The sequence below is a fragment of the Dreissena polymorpha genome, chromosome 12 (genome assembly GCF_020536995.1).
Source record: "Dreissena polymorpha isolate Duluth1 chromosome 12, UMN_Dpol_1.0, whole genome shotgun sequence".
Taxonomy (NCBI): domain Eukaryota; kingdom Metazoa; phylum Mollusca; class Bivalvia; order Myida; family Dreissenidae; genus Dreissena; species Dreissena polymorpha.
In genome coordinates this window covers 32290686-32311644 of record NC_068366.1, presented here as the reverse complement: position 1 = coordinate 32311644, position 20959 = coordinate 32290686, and the positions used below count along the sequence as shown (strand labels likewise).

At 36.8% G+C, this 20959-nt stretch overlaps 1 protein-coding gene across 1 annotated transcript in view; it reads right to left on the bottom strand.

Annotated features, from left to right (window-relative positions):
- The window catches only part of LOC127852506 (cation-independent mannose-6-phosphate receptor-like), an 81283-nt gene that overhangs the window by 3377 nt on the left and 56947 nt on the right, over nucleotides 1–20959 (bottom strand). The window contains exons 34-44 of the mRNA XM_052386463.1: nucleotides 19232–19463; nucleotides 18743–18888; nucleotides 18045–18183; nucleotides 15581–15649; nucleotides 14471–14557; nucleotides 12878–13017; nucleotides 11389–11492; nucleotides 10781–10866; nucleotides 9405–9614; nucleotides 5198–5261; nucleotides 3184–3198 (exon numbers count right to left, since the gene is read on the bottom strand). Coding sequence (XP_052242423.1) covers nucleotides 3184–3198; nucleotides 5198–5261; nucleotides 9405–9614; nucleotides 10781–10866; nucleotides 11389–11492; nucleotides 12878–13017; nucleotides 14471–14557; nucleotides 15581–15649; nucleotides 18045–18183; nucleotides 18743–18888; nucleotides 19232–19463 — 1292 coding nt within the window. The remainder of the gene's footprint in view (nucleotides 1–3183; nucleotides 3199–5197; nucleotides 5262–9404; nucleotides 9615–10780; nucleotides 10867–11388; nucleotides 11493–12877; nucleotides 13018–14470; nucleotides 14558–15580; nucleotides 15650–18044; nucleotides 18184–18742; nucleotides 18889–19231; nucleotides 19464–20959) is intronic.

Genomic DNA, 20959 nt, shown 5'->3' with positions numbered 1-20959 from the left:
GCTACTAAGTGGGAAAGGGTTAAATAACGCAAGTGTTCGTGGTCTCATTAGCAGACAGGGTGGCTACTGACCAGACCGTGCGGATGGGCAAGCTGGCTACTCTGGCTGCGTAGGCATAAGACCCATTAATGCATGAGGCTGGTCATTTTCAAGTGGATTTTAACTCCAGGACAATCACTTACTCTCGAAGAAACACTATAACATCACTATACATTCAATATAAGCTTAAAACTGTATCAAGTAAGTTTTAACACAGATAAACATATACATGTATTTACTTAAACGCATTTACATGTTTTATTTCATAATTGAATTATAGCCCCTTACTGCATTTTACGGGCATATGAATAGTGGGTAAATGAGGTCACATATGCCTTATAATGCGGTCATGAATATTTATGAATAAAATTGCATACAGCAAGGGTATATCAGATAATTAAAAACAGGTCATTTTGTTCTGTTGAAGTAAAGAATTTTTGAATATATATACAACAAATATATATACGGTATTCAAAGATTTGCCACAGATATCATGCAATCCAATTTTTTGTATTTTTTTCAAGTTCGTATGTAAGAAACCAGTTGTTTGAAAACCAGTAAACTTCAGAAAAACATTGAAAGTCTGCCATATACAATGAAGGAGTACTGATAACAATGTAGTGCATCAACAAGATTTAATTCTGGTAGAATGTGCAATACATGTATTGAGAGGGATCAATCATTGCTAGAGCCAGTAAATGAGCCCTGTTCTGGGCTTCGCGCATGTGCGTAAAGTGTCATCCCAGATGAGCCTGTGCAGTCCAAACAGGCTAATCTGGAACAGCACTTGCTGCTTTTATTGAATTTTTTTGCTAATTAGAAGTCTCTTCTAAAGGAAAATCCAGTTAAGGCCGAAAATGTCGTCCCTGATTAGCCATAGTGGACTGCACAGGCTTATCTGGGATGACATTTAAAGAACATGCCATTAGCCCAGTTTTCCAAGAACAAGGTTCAAATGAGCAATGCCACCAGAACATGGACACCTCACAAAGTAACAAATGGGACAACTATGAACAGTATCTGTTATGATAAGAACGGTATTATCTGCTTTGAAATCTGATCAAAACGTTTACTTAGATTGATGCAAAAATCCACTTGTGTTATCACGAGTAGAAATACCAACACTGAGACGGACAGAATATACACTGACTATTGATGCAACACGTTGACAACACTGATATGGTAAGCGATTACACTGATGAAATACGTTGCCTTGACAACTAAGAGTCACACTGTTATAACAGTTAAGACTTGATCCTGATTCCTATCCTTTATGCAAAGCACTTGGCAGTAAGGCAATCAGTACCCCTAACTTTAGCTAGCTCTTGGGTAGCGGAAGGCAATCAGTACCCCTAACTTTAGCTAGCTCTTGGGTAGCGGATCTGGTGTCCACCAAGCGACCTGAAGGTTACAGGTTTGTTTTTAATCCCCACTAAGGGAGCGTTCTTTATATCTCCCCAACATACACTAAGTACTGGTTCTTCCCAGGAAACATACCTGAGAGCACTTAAATAAGCATTTGGCTTTCAATGCAATCATTCTCAAACAAGGGCTGTTTGTAAACCATGCATGCCCCCCCATATGGGCTGTCAGTTGTAGTGGCAGCCATTGTGTGAATACGTTTTTTGTCACTGTGACATTGACCTTTGACCTACTGACCTGAAAATCAATAGGGGTCATCTGCCAGTCAAGATCAATGTACCTATGAAGTTCCATGATCCTAGACCTAAGCGTTCTATATATGATCCTAGACCTAAGCGTTCTTGAGATATCATCCGGAAACCATTTTTCTGTTTCGAGTCACTGTGACCTTGACCTTTGACATAGTGACCTGAAAATAAATAGGGGTCATCTGCAAGTCATGATCAATATTCCTATGAAGTTTCATGATCCTAGGCGTAAGCATTCTTGAGTTATCATCCGGAAACCATTTTACTGTTTTGAGTCACAGTGACCTTGACCTTTGACCTAGTGACCTCAAAATCAATAGGGGTCATCTGCCAGTCATGAGCAATGTATCTATGAAGTTTCATGATCCTAGGCATAAGCATTCTTGAGATATCATCCGGAAACCATTTTACTGTGTCGAGTCACTATGACCATGACCTTTGACCTAGTGACCTAAAAATCAATAGTGGTTATATGCCAGTCATGATCAATGTACCTATGAAGTTTCATGATCCTAGGCGTAAGCATTCTTGAGTTATCATCAGGAAACCATTTTACGATTTCGAGTCACCGTGACATTGACCTTTGACCTAGTGACCTGAAAATCAATAGGGGTCATCTTCCAGTAATGATCAATGTACCTATTAAGTTTCATGATCCTAGGCCTAAGCATTCATGAGTTATCATCCAGAAACCATTTTACTATTTAGAGTCACTGTGACCTTGACCTAGTGACCTGAAAATCAATAGGGGTCATCTGCCAGTCATGATAAATGTACCTATGAAGTTTCATGATCCTGAAACCATCTGGTGGACCGACATACCGACCCACCAACATGTGCAAAACAATATACCTCCTCTTCTTCGAAGGGGGGCATAATAAATAGGTTTAAACTAAATATAGTTTTAAATAGCCATAGGGTAAGCAACCAGCCATGTCAGACATTCCCTGTATGGGGCTCAAACCGTTGCCGTACTGTTCTGTAGGCATAAGCCCTAACCACTAAGCCAGGGTGGCATAACAAGGTGTATGAGATTCGCTGCTATATCAATGTTTGACAAGTTACAATGTTTTAATCAACTGAAATGACGATGTTAAGCTATGCTTGATTACTGAAGATAACCATGTCTACATGGATTGAAATTATTATGTTTTTGTCATTTTTTCCCCCCATTTCGGTTGAAACAACAACAAGCTTGTATACAGAAAGAAACATATTCTTAGCAAGTTTGGAAACAATGAGAATTTAACTAAACACTTCAATAGATGACATGCTATGATAATTCTTAGATGGCAATTCTGAGACAACATATAGAAATACATGTTAATATGAAACACTTCTGAACTGGCATCAAACTGGCAACTGAAGGAAAACATTGAAGTCCATGCTCATGTGCAGTGCACTAACATTGAGGAATGACAGGGTTTGAGATGGGGAAAAGCTTGAATCAACAATAGGAAACATTTATAATTACCCTTTGATATCTCAGCTGAAAGAATTGGTTCAGCTTGTTAAATTAGAAAGGAAGGTTTGATTAAACATTTTTAAGTTTTTGCTTTGCTATTTTAGGAGTATTTTATATAAAAATGTGTTTATGCTCTGTATGTAACATATTCAATATTGCAGTATTATAATGAATTCATACATGTATAATTACATAAAACTGTTATTAATTACCTTGATTAACTATATACAGAAATTAACAATCCATTAACAATGCCAACAGATTACATAAAGAGATACGTGTAAAACAATTACCAATTTGCAGAAAAGCAGTCAATATGTGAAATTGTGAAGATATTTGCTCAATAATGCATATGCCTCTGACCTTGAACTTTGATCTCTTGATCTAGGGGTCTTACTTCCCTCAAGATTAACCAGCATAATAATTTAAATGATCTGAGATTAAAGCATTCTCTATATACATGTATTGTGAGGAATATATTGTGACAAAAGTGAAGGGCTAGTAGCCTGGTGACGAAGCATATTCAACTCGTCTAGTTGAGTTTTAATAAAATACTGGGTACTAAATCAAAACCATACAATTTAGATATATTCTATGATGTCTACACAGCTAACAACGTCCAGACCCTGAAATCATTTGTTAAACACTGTAGCTTTCTTCCCTTAAGCACCTATATTTTATAGACTTAATTACTACTGGATTTTTTTCTGACTGATGTACAAAATTTTATGGTTATGGTATTTACATTAACACTTGTAATTTCTGACATTTTTTGTTTTTTGTTTTTGGTGGAAAAGATCAGAAGTAGAATACAATAGACATGAATGACCATAATGTGTAAATTAAATTAAATTTACGAAGAAGTGATCCCTGGATACAGCATTCGCAAGAGAAACAACTATGAAATTATGAAACCATAAGTTATGTTTTTTTTATGCACTTAACTTCCCATCACTGAGATATATCTACCTAAGAAATGCTAATTTGATAAAGTTTTCAAGATATGCCCCCATTCACAATTTAAAAATAATAAATTTACATAGAGCAACAACTCTCAAAATATAGAAGAAAGAGTTATGGTTATTGTGCACTAAACATCCTAACAACAATATATACCTACCAATAGTTTCAAGTGCATACCTCTTTCAGTTTTCAAGATAAGCTTAGGACAACATCTAAATGCAAAAATTAACAATGGGCTATAACAGTAAAATTATTGAGGCAAGGTTAACGCTTTTTATGCACTGCCCTGCACAATTTGATTAATCTTCATATTAAAATTATCAAGATATCCTCCCACCCGAAATGTGTACGAAGGACTCGGATGCCTCCCCTATATTTCACTCTACATAGAAGGGAGTGTTGCTTGTCACACATAATGAGAAGAGTTTATATACTGATGGTCACAGCAACAGCTACTATCGCCAATACACTATTATACCACAGTGACTTGACCTTGAAGCTTTGCACAACAAATAATCCAGATATTATGATTATTTGTGCCAATTTTATTGTGAAATCCAATAATGCAAAAAAAATATAGATATAAGGAATATGCAAAAAACTCCTATAGTACAATGTGACCTTGAAATCCCATCATGCACTACAAAGTTATGAGCTGGACGCAAAATGTTCAGCACAAACACATTTCCAAACTAACACACAATCAAACAAAACTAACACAACAAACACACAGATAGGGGTAACACAATATCCCATTCTGCCTAAATTATGGCAGACGGATAAGAAAAAAGGTCATAATGTTATAGAATGTCTAAGTTGTAATATTTAAAGTAGGATGAAAAAAATTGCAGTCGCATATATTTAGAAAATTGCCTGCCAGTTTGAATGCTGTACATTCAAAAATGTACCCTGACAGGTATTATCAAGGTTTGATTTATGGAAGCACAGACAGACAGACGGAGAATGGACTGACAGACGGAAGGACGGACAGATGGACAGAAAGATGTCCATAGCGATTCCAGTATATAACAAACTGTCAATAGCGATTTTCCATGGTTACCTGAGAGTATTCACGTCTTCCTCTTCTTGAATACAAGTCTTGAATGCGAGCAAAACATGCATCTCTAAAATATGAAGAACAAATATTTAATTTATTATATCAAATATAAGGTACTCAGAACATAACTATTTATTGTCAAGCACAAACAACTGTTCAACTATTAATCTTAAAATAGTATAAAAAGAATAACAAGAACATTGTCCAAACAAGGTAGTATTGTATATGATATTTCTGACATGCTTTAAAAGCCCATACACACTCAAAATCAAGGAATATTTCGTACATTACGAAAAAATAAAGTTAACGCATAAAAAATCAATGTCTCTATAACACTAGTACGGTGGCATAGAGGTGACATTCACTTCTCTTTTTTTAAATTGCTCTCCTCTTTTTTCTATCTTGTGGCCACGAGTTAGCTATGTCGTGACCACGAGATGGAAAAAAGAGGAGTGCAAAACTAAATAAAAGCGGATTGCAATTAAAACAAGAGGGCCATGATGGCCCTGAATCGCTCACCTGACTAACCAAATACAATCCCAACCCAGATTTCATCAAGATAAACATTTTGACCAAATTTCATAACGATTAGATGAAAACTGTGACCTCTATTGTTTACACAAGGTTTTTCTATTATTTGACCTAGTGACCTAGTTTTTGACCCCAGGTGACTCAAATACAATCCCAACCCAGATTTCATCAAGATAAACATTCTGATCAAATTTTATAAAGATTGGATGAAACCTGTGACCTCTATTGTCTACACAAGGTTTTTCTATTATTTGACCTAGTGACCTAGTTTTTAACCCCAGATGACCCAAATACAATCCCAACCCAGATTTCATCAAGATAAAAATTCTGATCAAATTTCATAAAGATTGGATGAAAACTGTGACCTCTATTGTCTATACAAGGTTTTTCTATTATTTGACCTAGTGACCTAGTTTTTGACATCGTGACCTAGTTTTTGACCTAGTGACCTAGTTTTTGACCCCAGATGACCCAAATACAATCCCAACCCAGATTTTATCAAGATAAACATTCTGACCAAATTTCATAAAGGTTGGATGAAAACTGCGACCTCTATTGTCTACACAAGGTTTTCTATTATTTGACCTAGTTTTTGACCTAGTGACCTAGTTTTTGACCCCAGATGACCAAAATACAATCCCAACCCAGATTTTATCAAGATAAACATTCTGACCAAATTTCATAAAGATTGGATAAAAACTGTGACCTCTACTGTCTACACAAGGTTTTTCTATTATTTGAACTAGTTTTTGACCTAGTGACCTAGTTTTTGACCCCAGATCACCCAAATACAATCCCAACCCAGATTTTATCAAGATAAACATTCTGATCAAATTTCATAAAGATTGGATGAAAACTGTGACCTCTACTGTCAACACAAGGTTTTTCTATTATTTGACCTAGTTTTTGACCTAGTTTTTGACTCCAGATGACCCAAATACAATCCCAACCCAGATTTCATCAAGATAAACATTCTGACCAAATTTCATTTTGATTGGATGAAAACTGCGACCTTTATTGTCTACACATGGTTTTTCTATTATTTGACCTATTATGTGACCTAGTTTTTGACCTAGTGACCTAGTTTTTGACCCCAGATGACCCAAATACAATCCCAACCCAGATTTCATCAAGATAAACATTCTGACCAAATTTTTATAAAGATTGGATGAAAACTGTGACCTCTACTGTCTACACAAACAAATTGTTGCCGGACGGACGCACGCACGCATACACATATGGACGCCGGACATCACACGGTCACATAAGCTCACCATGTCACTTCGTGACAGGTGAGCTTCTATTACTACTACTACTACTACTACTACTACTACTACTACTACTACTACTACTACTACTACTACTACTACTATTACTTCTACTACTACTACTATTACTACTATCACTACTGCTGTTACTGCTCCTTCTCCTCCTCCTACTACTACTACTACTGCTACTGCTACTGCTGCTGTTGCTAGAAGTAGTAGTAGTAGTCGTAGTAGAAGCAGTATTAGTAGTATTAGTGGTCATCGTTGTAGTCGTAGTCGTCGTCCGGCGGTCGTCCATCTGTCGTCCATCCATCCGGCGGCGTCCGTCAGTCGTCCCTCGTCCAAACATCGGTCGTCCATCAGTCGTCCCTCGGTCATCCGTCGGTCGTCGTCGAAGTGGTAGTCGTAGTAGTTGTAGTAGTAGTAGTATTTGTAGTAGTAGTAGTAGTAGTAGTAGAAGTAGTAGTAGTTGTCATAGTAGTAGTAGTAGTAGTAGTAGTAGGAGTAGTAGTAGTAGTAGTAGTAGTAGTAGTAGAAGTAGCAGCAGCAGCAACAACAACAACAACAACAACAACAGCAGCAGTAGTAGTAGTAGTAATAGTAGTACTAATAGTAGTATGTAATGTTATATCAGAGCCTTGCCTGCTTTGACCAGCTATATATATGTGTACAGAATATTTACACATGTTACGCAAAATTTGATTGGCTGACTAACTCAGGATCTCGAGATAGCGAAAATTCTCTCCTCTTTTGTTTAATGCACTCTGCCTTTATTTACTGCACCGCTCTTTTTTTAATTGCAATCTGCTATTATTTAGTTTTGCACTCCTCTTTTTTCTATCACGTGGCCACGACATAGCTATCTCGAGATCCCGACTTAGCTAACTCGTGGCCACGAGATAGAAAAAAGAGGAGTGCAATTTAAAAAAAAGAGGAGTGAATGTCACCTGTATGCCACTGTGTATTAGCCAAAATTTCAACGCTAGATGTGGTCTGGTAACATAGATTTAACAAGATAAAAATGATCTTTTTTGCTTTTTTTGGGACAATATATTCAATACATGTTCGTGTACCAAGTTAGTGTTCATGTGTCATATAAATAGAAGTCGTTGTGGGAAATTAAAATGGAATGTATTGTGCCACAAAACAATAAAAACAAGCATTTTGTATCTCTTTATATCTATGTTACCAGACCACATCTAGCATTGAAATTTTGGCTATTGCTATAAGGAACACTAATTGTTTTTGAGTTAACTTTATTTTACGATATATTTTTTCAAAAAAAATGTTTATTTTGAGTATTTATGTTACTTCATATAAAACAAGCAGATATTAACAAGAATTCTGTCCCAATGTTTCTGAAGTTAAATTTTCCCAACATTTCAAACAAAACATTTCTTTGTTTAAAGTGTTACCCCTCAATGTTCCTTTTTATGGGAGAAAAATGAAAATATTTGATATATAACGTTTATTATGCCATAAAAACACCAAAAAGATCCTTTTCATTTTTAGCACAAGTAATCTGGCAACTTGAAGGATTTTTTAAGAATAAATAAATAAAAAATGATTACAAATCCATCACCCAAACACACAGGAGGGAAGCCCCTATTATTTTTTATATATATATATACATGTATATGCTATAATAGAAACTATTTCTATTATAGCATATATATATATATATATATATATATATATATATATATATATATATAATAACAAGAGATGTGTTTGTCAGAATCACAATGCCCCCTATCGCGCCGCTTTGAAATAAAATTTAAATATATCATTTGACAGGTTTAGAAATGTTTCCCTTTTAAAGCTTATTACTTCCCTTGGATTGTATTTTTTTACTTTTGACCTTGACCTTTCACCACTCAAAATGTGAAGCTTCATTAGATACACATGCCAAATATCAAGTTGCTATCTTCAATATTGATAAGTTATGGCCAATGTAAGTTTTCGGACAGACACACAGACAGATAGACAGACAGACAGACAAATGGACTGACAGTTCAACTGCTATATGCCACCCTATCGGGGGCATAAAAATAATAATACTATGGGCTTCCCTCCTGTGCCCAAACATGGTTGTCTTCAAAGGAGACATTTTCTTCAGACAAGTAAGCCTGGCTCTAGGAAAACGGAATTTAATGCATGTGCGTAAAGTGTCGTCCAAAATTAGCCTGTGCAGTCCGCAAAGGCTAATCAGGGAATACTGCTTTTAAATGTTACTTTTGTATGATATTTTTTGTTCAAAGGAAGTGTCTTCATATCAAAAATCCAGTTTAGGCGTAAAGTGTCATCCCTGATAAGCCTGTGCGGACTGCACAGGCTAATCTGGGACGACACATTATTCACATGCAATAAGCCCCTTTTTCTCAAAGCATGACTCAAATGTTTTCACCAACCTTCGTTCCTTTTTATGGAAGACTACCAAAAGTATACAGAGGATAATTGCAGAGAGGAATGTGGCAACAACCCCAACAACTGTACTAGAGGAGAGGCCTCCTCCCCCAGACTTCTGCGCAGTGCTGGCATCCTTGGTCCCTCCAGTGTTGTCACCGGTACCCCCACCGCTGCTGGGTTGCACTGTTGTACTACTCACTGATGGGATGATTCTGGATAAGTGTATAAGAAATAGTTGTGTAGGGGTTTTATTTAAAATTTGTATCATGGCTGTCACACATAAAAACAACCATCCTTAACACGTCCAATAAAAATATGCGAATAAGATAAACAAGAGCTATGTGACAAACAAAACAGCAGTGCCCTATATATATCTGGAACATGCTGCTGGAATTACAATAGGACATTGATTATATATATCAACCAAGCTTAAGCACTTTTTTGTTATTACAGATTGCAGATTTGAGTTTTCAATTATTTTTGTAACCATGTAAATCACAATTTTATTCTAACAAAAACAATGCTGAAATAACATGCATATTCCCTATATGGCACTCCATCTGCATACAGAGTTTCATCAGCAAAGCTAAAGTATATTTTGAGTTATCGCAGGATCTAGATTTGGACAGACAGACCCACTGACAATCCGGGAGAACACTTAAAGTCCACTCTGGTTACACTGATAGGGGAACACCAATAGTCCACTCTGGTTACACTGATAGGGGAACACCAATAGTCCACTCTGGTTACACTGATAGGGAAACACCAATAGTCCACTCTGGTTACACTGATAGGGGAACACCAATAGTCCACTTTGGTTACACTGATAGGGGAACAACAATAGTCCACACAGGTTACACTGATAGGGGAACACCAATAGTCCACTTTGGTTACACTGATAGGGGAACAACAATAGTCCACACAGGTTACACTGATAGGGGAACACCAATAGTCCACACAGGTTACACTGATAGGGAAACACCAATAGTCCACTCAGGTTACACTGATAGGGGAACACCAATAGTCCACTTTGGTTACACTGATAGGGGAACAACAATAGTCCACACAGGTTACACTGATAGGGGAACACCAATAGTCCACACAGGTTACACTGATAGGGGAACACCAATAGTCCACTTTCGTTACACTGATAGGGGAACACCAATAGTCCACTCTGGTTACACTGATAGGGGAACACCTATAGTCCACTCGGGTTACACTAATAGGGGAACACAAATTGTCCATTCGGGTTACACTGATAGGGGAATCAGACAAATGTATCCAGTCATTGCAAGAGCTGCCTCTGACAAAAAGAAAAACGAAATAATAAACTGTGTATTACATGTACTTTAATTAAGCCCAAACAGTATTGACTTACACATTCAGTTGAACACACGCTTGCTTGGTTTCCCATGAAAACACAAAGAGACAATCTGAGGAATTATGTAGTATCTGCGGTGCTTGCTGGAAAAGACAAGTTTGTGCCTTCTTTTATTTTCCCTTTGTGAGTAACGTCATGGTAAAATGGGTCTTAGGCCATATGCGGCCAGCCTAGCTCATGGCCTACATATCAGTGCAGACTGGTCAGGAGCTACCTTTTGTGCTTACAACACCACAAATCTTGCATGACTTTAAGCTGACAGAGTTGCTCCTCATAAACTGTGAGATTGCTCAGGCTGGTATTAAGCAACGCTGGCTGCATATGGCATAAAACCCATTTTTGCATGAAACAACTAATATAATATTTAAAAAGACCCACACACAAGCACTTACAATTATGGTTTAGCAAATTCATTAACAGATACAAATGTAGGTATAAAGGCCACATTCCCTCTAAAATAAAAATGTATGACAATTTTAACAATACCAATACAGTATATCAATTGGACACTGAAAGGAAAAGGCTATTGCAATTAAGACAACAAAAGTTCCTTAATTGTTTTTTTACTACAGTTAAACTAACATAAAGTAGGTTTTTAGTCTTACATCACTATTACTGCAAACAAACTGGATAATGCTGGTCACATTCTCTTTGCTGTGCTCGCCTGTACACTGTTCCTCAGTAGTGTATACTGCCTCCAATCTGTCATCTGTAATGGTAGCGACACTATTAGACATAATCCATTTTTTCAACCAATAACTTTTCAAGCAATTTCTTTAAGTAACAATAAGATAAATACAGGCAAAGTTAAACATATGTCTAAAGAATTTGGCTGACTGATTTTCCTTGAATTGTGATGGTTTAATATGTTGCTATCATTATTTGCACACACAAAAAAGGATCCAATAATATGAACAATACGAAGAATTGTGATACAGTCAAAGAGTTTAACACAGACGTTAAATGCACAAGTTCATCAGTGGACATACTTTGAGACTGATCTTGAAATATTCAGTGGACACAGCCAAATTACAAAACTGAAAATGTATCCACAGGACATCCACCTCCTGCTAACTGTGAATGTTCACATGCAAATAAACCACAGAACACAAGAAAACCCAAAACCAAAATCCTGCTAATTGGGGTTGTCACATGAAATGTAACCGGTCGACACAATACCACCAAACACCCACCCCCTGCTTATTGGGTTTGTAACATGAAATGTAACCAAAGGACACAATTCCACAAAACACCCACCTTCTGCAAATTGGGTTTGTCGCGTGAAATGTAACCACTTGACACAATTCCACAAAACACCCACCTCCTGCTAATTGAATTTGTCACATTAAATGTAACCACTTGACACAATTCCACAAAATACACACCTCCTGTTAATTGGGTTTGTCACATGAAATATAACCACTTGACACAATTCCATAAAACAACCACCTCCTGCTAATGGGTTTGTGACATTAAATGTAACCTCTTGACAAATTGCAAAAAAACAAACACCTCCTGCTAATTGGGTTTGTTACATATAATAATATGCTTGATAAGACACACTAACCGACAGAGGCACAAGCAGGATTAAATGCCCCTTGCAATATTATTCAAAAGGTTAAGCATAAATAGCTATTGTTCTAAGCTATTGTTTGAATTACAAAACACAAGAGGCATCATGCTAAAATCTACCTCAATATGTTTACAATAAACTAACAGACAACAATTTATTGAATGAAGTTCAACATATATTTTATTAAGCAGAAGAATGAATATTGATTTTGCAAAGCAATTACAGTCCAACAGGGCCTAGTCCTCACCCTGAGTAAGCGGTCACATGATTTAAGCAGTCAGTTTGTAAGTTTAGCCTTTCCTGGTTAGAAGCAAAAACAAAATGGCCATATGCACCATAAAACAAGTAACTTGCAGTCTGCTCAGGTTTACTGCTGTTTGCTGCTTATCAGTATCTCAGGGTTGGAAATGAAGCCTTTAAAACTTCAAGCTAGTAAAAAAGGTCTTAAATTAAATTTTATTTTCTAAGGGACTACACATGCATCAAAGTGCGTATCCGATTTGTAGTGTTCAATGTCATACCTTCCATGTAGAATGTTGCCTTGGAGACATCCCCAAGCAGCCTGTACTTCTGGTCCCCAGCCTTCAAGCAGACCACCCCACTTACACAGTGGGGCGTGTTGCCACCAAGATTTAACTCATAGTTGTCTGTTACCGTGTAACTGAATTGTAAAATTTAAAAGATTAATTTTAACTGGGCTCAATGACTGAAAATATGCCAATTACAAGACTATCACCGCCATTAAATTAAAAGGCAACGTAAGCTATAATAAACAAAATCATAAAATTTGCTTTAAAACATTTGAGTGATTTAAAAAAGAAAACACAAATTGTGTTTTCACTATTAAAACAAAACAAAAAAAAATAATATATAAAGATCAAACTTAAGATGACGATTGAAATTTTGTGTTTCCATTTGCAATTGCAATTATTTATAAAGACTAATTGTATTATAAAATAATCTTTTTTTTATATAAATATCATTCATTTAATAATGAAATGAATTGAAATGATTAAAGAATATTTGATAATGGTATTTTGTATTTGTTTTAAAAACATAATGATATGTTGTAATCGTATGCTTTATTTTGTTTTGGTTTTTTGTTAGTTTAGAAATATCACAAAAATACTTTAGGTGTCGTATATAGCCTTGCACCTCAAGGTGTTGCTTTTCTTAACCACAACAATAGATTAATCTGTTATGTGATGCATGAATTGTTTCCTATCAATAGCTTCTTGCTAATTCAGAGGGATAGTCACGTGATAGTCAAAATGGCGACATCCATGCCGTGTCAGTTATTTTTCGCTGTTTTATTCCCGAAAATTTTCTTAGTGAAGCCAAAATAAGGTCAACCGGCTTAGAAATTTTGCAGCAATTAAAGTTGAAATATGGAGCGAATATTTCTATGAAATAAACGCCAGTAACTTTCTTGCTAATATGGCTGGAAAGTGAGCGGAATTAAAAAAAATAATACAAGTAATAAAGGGTATAAACGGCAAAAAATACCTGCCTCGGCATGGACGTTGCTATCTTGTTTGTCAGGTAATTACCCCCTCTGTAATTACTGATTCAAACCATGGCAATGTGAAATTTTTTACCATGCACATGCCATCTTGTAAACATGACAGTCTAAAAATAGCCATAAAAGTCAGGCCATTATTGAAAAGTATACACTGCTGATTCTGCAGTTTTATAACTTAAGTACGCCTTGGTTTACATTGCCATTCTCTGGTATACAATTTGCTGTATCAAAACTTGTGGTATTTGTAAATGAATGCATTTATCATCACTGCTTGTAGTATTTATGATCCATCAATTTACATTTAAAGATCAAATTGCCCAATTGGTGCAAACAGGTACAAATGTACCATGTCATATAAAAAATTAAATGACACATGGTACCTTTTTCCAATGGGACGACATTCTATAACATGGTTAGCAGGTGCATATGAATCCTTAACTGACTGGATATTAAATTCATGCACTGTGATCTACTGCTGGATAACAATATGTTCACCGCATTATTAGGTAAATGTATGGAATGGTAGCAGAATATGTCGTGATTTAAGTAAACCGCTACAACAAGTCAATCATGATGGTATTATGCTACTAACCTTGTGTTCAATATTGCTGTGAGGTTTACCACACTTCCACTACGGGGATCTGTCACTATACCCGCTGTTGTCATGACAACACTGGACCTGAAGTGACAGATGTGAGCATGTTAAAAGGAAAGAGAATTTATAGAATGATGTGAATAAAACAGAAAATGATTTGATAAGAACATAGATTGAAGCCAGATTTCTATTAATCTAAGCTTATTCATCCAATAAGATTAGTCATATCATCGGAGCATGGTTGCATAGCGAACATCAGTGTGTATTAAATTTTATCAATTTTATCTTATTCATCAAACAAATTATTCAAATAATAAAAAATATTTCAGTTACTCATCTGACACCTTCAAGAAGCATTCTATTAAGCAGACAAATCATTGATCAATTGCTGTACAAGTGTCAATCTATTGTGACGTCTGCACAGGAAAATCACGGACAACACTTTCCGGTTTTGTGGAATTATTCTTTTAAAGGAAGTCTCATCAAAACAAAAATAAAGTCTAGGAAGATGTTGTTGTCCCTGACTAGCCTTTATGGACTGCACAGGCTTACGCTATATGGACTGCACAGGCTAATCTGGGATGACACTTAACTCAGATGCATTAAGCCCCCTTTTCCCAGAGCCAGGCTCATTTATATGACAACTCTAGCACATACCTCTTTACTTTGCAGGCCAGACTGGTTTCCCAGCTAACTCTAGCACATACCTCTTTACTTTGCAGGCCAGACTGGTTTCCCAGCAAACTCTAGCACATACCTCTTTACTTTGCAGGCCAGACTGGTTTCCCAGCTAACTCTAGCACATACCTCTTTACTTTGCAGGCCAGACTGGTTTCCCAGCTAACTCTAGCACATACCTCTTTACTTTGCAGGCCAGACTGGTTAACCAGCTAACTCTAGCACATACCTCTTTACTTTGCAGGCCAGACTGGTTTCCCAGCTAACTCTAGCACATACCTCTTTACTTTGCAGGCCAGACTGGTTTCCCAGCTAACTCTAGCACATACCTCTTTACTTTGCAGGCCAGACTGGTTAACCAGCTAACTCTAGCACATACCTCTTTACTTTGCAGGCCAGACTGGTTTCCCAGCTAACTCTAGCACATACCTCTTTACTTTGCAGGCCAGACTGGTTTCCCAGGTGAATTCAAAAATGCAGGACACCTCATTAGCAGCACTACAATACAAACCATATGATTACACTACATCACAAGTTTATTTCTGAATCATTTTTACTCTATTGATGATTTGTTTAGTTGTGTATGCGTTCTTTTTTTTCTTTGTTGTCATTTGTTGAGAATGCTTTATTTGGAAGGCTTGGTTTCTTGTACAACTCTCTTAAGTAAAATGATACTACACAAATGTGTAGTATACTATATTTATAAGGCAAAGTTGCACTGGATACATAGTTTAATAGTTATTTATTACCAATCATAACAAGTCATATCCATATTTAACAAGGGCTGTTTGTAAAACATGCATGCCCCCCATATGGGCTGTCCGTTGTACTGCCAGCCATTGTGTGAATACGACTTTTGTCACTGTGACCTTGACCTTTGACCTAGTGACCTGAAAATCAATAGGGGTCATCTGCAAGTCACGATCAATGTACCTATGAAGTGTCATGATCCTAGGCAAAAGCGTTCTTGAGTTATCATCCGAAAATCATTTTACTATTTCGGGTCACTGTGACCTTGACCTTTGACCTTGTGACCTCAAAATCAATAGAGGTCATCTGCGAGTCATGATCAATCTACCTATGAAGTTTCATGATCCTAGGCATATGCGTTCTTGAGTTATCATCCGAAAATCATTTTACTATTTCGGGTCACCGTGACCTTGACCTTTGACCTAGTGACCTAAAAATCAATAGGGGTCATCTGCGAGTCATGATCAATCTACCTATAAAGTTTCATGATCCTAGGCATATGCGTTCTTGAATTATCATCCGAAAATAATTTTACTATTTCGGGTCACCGTGACCTTGACCTTTGACCTAGTGACCTCAAAATCAATAGGGGTTATCTGCAAGTCATGATCAATCTACCCATGAAGTTTCATGATCCTAGGCATATGCGTTCTTGAGTTATCATCCGAAAATCATTTTACTATTTCGGGTCACCGTGACCTTGACCTTTGACCTAGTGACCTCAAAATCAATAGGGGTCATCTGCGAGTCATGATCAATCTACCCATGAAGTTTCATGATCCTAGGCGTATGCGTTATCATCCGGAAACCATTTTACTATTCCGGGTCACCGTTACCTTGACCTAGTGACCTCAAAATCAATAGGGGTCATCTGCGAGTAATGATCAATCTACCCATGAAGTTTCATGATCCTAGGCGTATGCGTTCTTGAGTAATCATCCGGAAACCATTTTACTATTTCGGGTCACCGTGACCTTGACCTTTGACCTAGTGACCTCAAAATCAATAGGGTTCATCTGCGAGTCATGATCAATGTACCTATGAAGTTTCATGATCCTAGCCCCAAGCGTTCTTGAGTTATCATCCGAAAACCACCTGGTGGACGGACCGACCGACCTACCGACCGACATGAGCAAAGCAATATACCCCCTCTTCTTCGAAGGGGGGCATAAATATCATCTATATCCCAAAAAACGAAAAGTGGCATTGTTCTTTTCACACTTGATCAATATTCAGTGTGTTTGTATTTCGAAGTTAATGAGGTCCTTCCGGGCAAGAGGCAGCATTATGTTAAGACCCGGAGTGTGCTCCATTACTTCTACCTAATTTTAGACTCGCGAAAGTTGGGAAAAAAATTGAATTTTAGCTGCAATTTATTTTTACTGAAAGATACTCAATTTGGTGGGGTCTTACGCTGTGGAGGGAAACCACAGTGCCCTCATACACATTTTGACTAAGTTTTATCAAGATTGAATAATAAATGTGGCATCCAAAGGGGTAAAATAGCTTCCTATTTCACCATGTGACCCAGATTTTGGATGCACTTGACTAGATCATGGCCTTAATAATGTCAACAAAAATATTCTACCAAGCTTCATCAAGATCATAGAGTCATAAAATATGGCTTCTAGACAGTAACAGGCTTTTCTATGATTCGACCCTTTGACCCAGTTTTTGGACGCACATTCTGACCATGTTTCATCCAGATCAGTTGAAGTAAAGTCACCTTTAGAGAGGTAAAGATTTAAAACTTGATTTGCAATGCACAACTCACACGGGACATCACGCCACATATGATACTGTCCATAAGGTGATTGCAATACCGTAATAACTCAAAGTTTTTAGACACTTTAAGTTTTTGGACACCCTCTGTTTTGGCAATAATAATTATTTTTCGTGAATCTTAATTTTCCGACATGCACGTTTTTGTCTATCATTAACGACTCTAAATTTTCGACAGTATATTTTAAAGAGCTATTTAACCAGATTTTGGCACTATATTTGCTTATCTTGTGACACTTTGATCATGGGGTTTTACAAAGAGATTAAGGTCATAAAACCACTTAGTGCTCAGGTGTGGTATAAAAAAAACTTGCACCAGCCCACCCCTGTTTGTATTACAGCCCTAAAAACAACAGCTTACTTTTCGACAAACTGTGGAAAGCCAAGGGTGTTTCCACAGGTGAAGGTAATGCGTGTCCGTGCAGGGGTATTGTCACTGCGTCCCTTTGAGCAGGCTGGGCTTCCCTCACCGTACTCCAACACCAGCTTTCCACTTGTTGCTGTACATGGTCATGGCAAGATTATGTAAATGAAATTAAATGGATAGTAATGCTAAATAAACTACTTTATTTGTACACTGTTTACTTTTAGTTTAGCCTATGTCACTAAATCTTTAATTGTTCACAATTCTTCTCTTTCATCAATATTGGGTCTTTTTATGTACTATTGCTCTCATGGTTTAATTCCTAAAAATTGAAGCTCAAAACTCTTGGCATATTATAGATGTAGCAAACACTTAAATAATTTGAATCAACAAGCCAGCGCAAATCTCATTTTCTTATACACACGCTTAAATCTTAACCATTCAGATAAGTACTTTGAAATGTCCGTAGCCTCTTAGAAAATCGAATTAAATTTGAAACCTTTCTTACTACCGGGGTATGTTCAATTTTAAAGGGCTTAAATTCCAACTCTATAGTACTGATGAGCAGCAAACAGCATAAAACCTGAACAGACTGCTAGTTACTACAGGTCGTTTTTTGTTTTATGCTGGTTGAATATAGCCATTTTCACTTTGCATCTGAGTGGGAAAGAGTTAATTGAGAGTTGCAACCTCACCATCAATGTACATGTCTTTCGTAGCGCTCGCGCTCCCGAGGGACTCAAAAACTCCCGATGAGGACTTGCGGCATGCAATGGCTCCACGCTGGCAACCATCACCAAGGTTACCTCCCTTGAGGGCAGAGCAGACATTGAAAACGTAGCTGAAAATAGAAGTGTTTGTTACTTTTAAAATATCTTTTTATTATTTTGTATTTAAAAAACAACAATCTCTAGCTAAGTTTTTTTTCTTATTTATAATAAAAAACTAAAGTTAAACCCAAATTCTAGATACCATAAAATTAGTTTTTATCTGTTGAATTGTAGTTTTTAACCATAATGAAAGATTGAAGAAATATTAAGACTAGTTATTAAATTATTATTATGGAAGACGTACATTAGAATTACATATTTAAAAAAATGATAAATCTCTATGGAATTAATGAGCCCATGTAATTACAGCACACCAATATATATGAAAGTTGGTCAACAGAAATGCAATCTTACGTATTTTTCTTCGAATCCACAACACTCCATGCACCAGTGCTCTTTGAAAGCAGGGACAGGTCATACAAATGTCCATCAATGATTGCTCTGCAAGGGTTAACAATCCACGCGCAGGCAATAGGCGTGCGCCACAGGAGTTCAATATCACACCCAAACCCTGTCAAGAACTCCGGGGTTCCTAGACTCCCAGGGTCACATTGAAACAGAATGTGACTCTCAGCTTTCTTTGATTCTGTAATGATATAAATATGTTTAATACCAACAAAGACAAGCAAATTCGTTGAATTGATATCCCACGTCAATATGCTTCTGGACACAAAAGGGTTATATTTGACACTCAAAAAAGATGGTGTACAATGCCATTTGGCGTGCATCATCCTCTTATCCATATATATACTCATACCAAGTTTCAATGAAATCCGCCAAAGCACTTCCAAGATATGGCTCCGGACACACACAAAAAGCATTTTTTTCAAGATACAAAGGGCCATAACTCCCTTATTTACAGATGGTATACAATGCTATTTGGCATGCATCATCCTCTTATCCATATATATACTCATACCAAGTTTCAATGAAATCTGCCAAAGCACTTCCAAGATATGGCTCCGGACGTACGGAAAGACGGACGGACGGAAAGACTGAAGGATGGACGGACGGACAGACAACACCAAAACAATATCCCTCCGCCTATGGCGTGGGATAAAAAGTGATATTAACAAAGTGAGTGAGCCATGAAGTACCAGCATTTACACTTTTTTTACAAAGCATATGCTTACAGGTACAGTACTTCCTGATCTTTTTTGTTTTTTTAAGATGTTGTTTTTTGCAGTGTTTCAGTCATATTATGGGGTTTAATAAACTTTACCTGGGCCAGCCTGTTTACAGGTGCACATACTGATGCCAGAAAGTGACAACTGCCCTACTTGAATCAGAGGTAAGGAGACAATGGCGGCAGAAAGGATTGTGGCAGGGCAGGGGGGATGAAACCCACGTTCCTAAGATTTGTGGTCCAACCAAGCTTGCGGATGCATGTATTTTTTTTTTTAATCTCCGCTTTTCAGGGTATCCAGAGGTTAATAAAAGCCTTTATGGTTCATATTATTTCTGTATTCTTATTCATTCATAACAAAATATAAAGGTGCACACAACCATTTTAATCATACAAGCCAAGTTTAAGAAGATACATAATAAAACTTGTCTTTCAAAGTTAAAATGTTTATGATGAGACACTAAATACTGACCAGTACCAATAGTTCGTTTTTCTTGATGGTGCTTTGTCTAGCCTCTTGTTACATTTTATAATATCTATTCGGAATATCTTAAAGGTAATAATACTAATGGTTATGTCTCCCAGTCTATACTGGGGGACATATAGTTTTTGCGCTGTCTATTTGTTGGTTTGTTTGTTGGTTTGCGTCAAACTTAAACATTTGCCATAACTTTTGCAATATTAAAGATAGCATCTTCATATTTGGCATGCATGTGTATCTCATAAAGCTACACATTTTGGGTGGTGAAAGGTCAAGGTCATCCTTCAAGGTCAAAGATAACATATATGGGGGGGGACATAGTGTTTCACAAACAAATCTTGTTGTAAATATTCTTTACTCAAAAACAGTCTTATCTGGAGTTTTCTAATTTGGTCCAGACAACAAAAACCTTTTTGGAAATATAAGTATGTAATATACACCTTAAGTTGGGAAGTTTAGAGTCAATTCGCCAAAT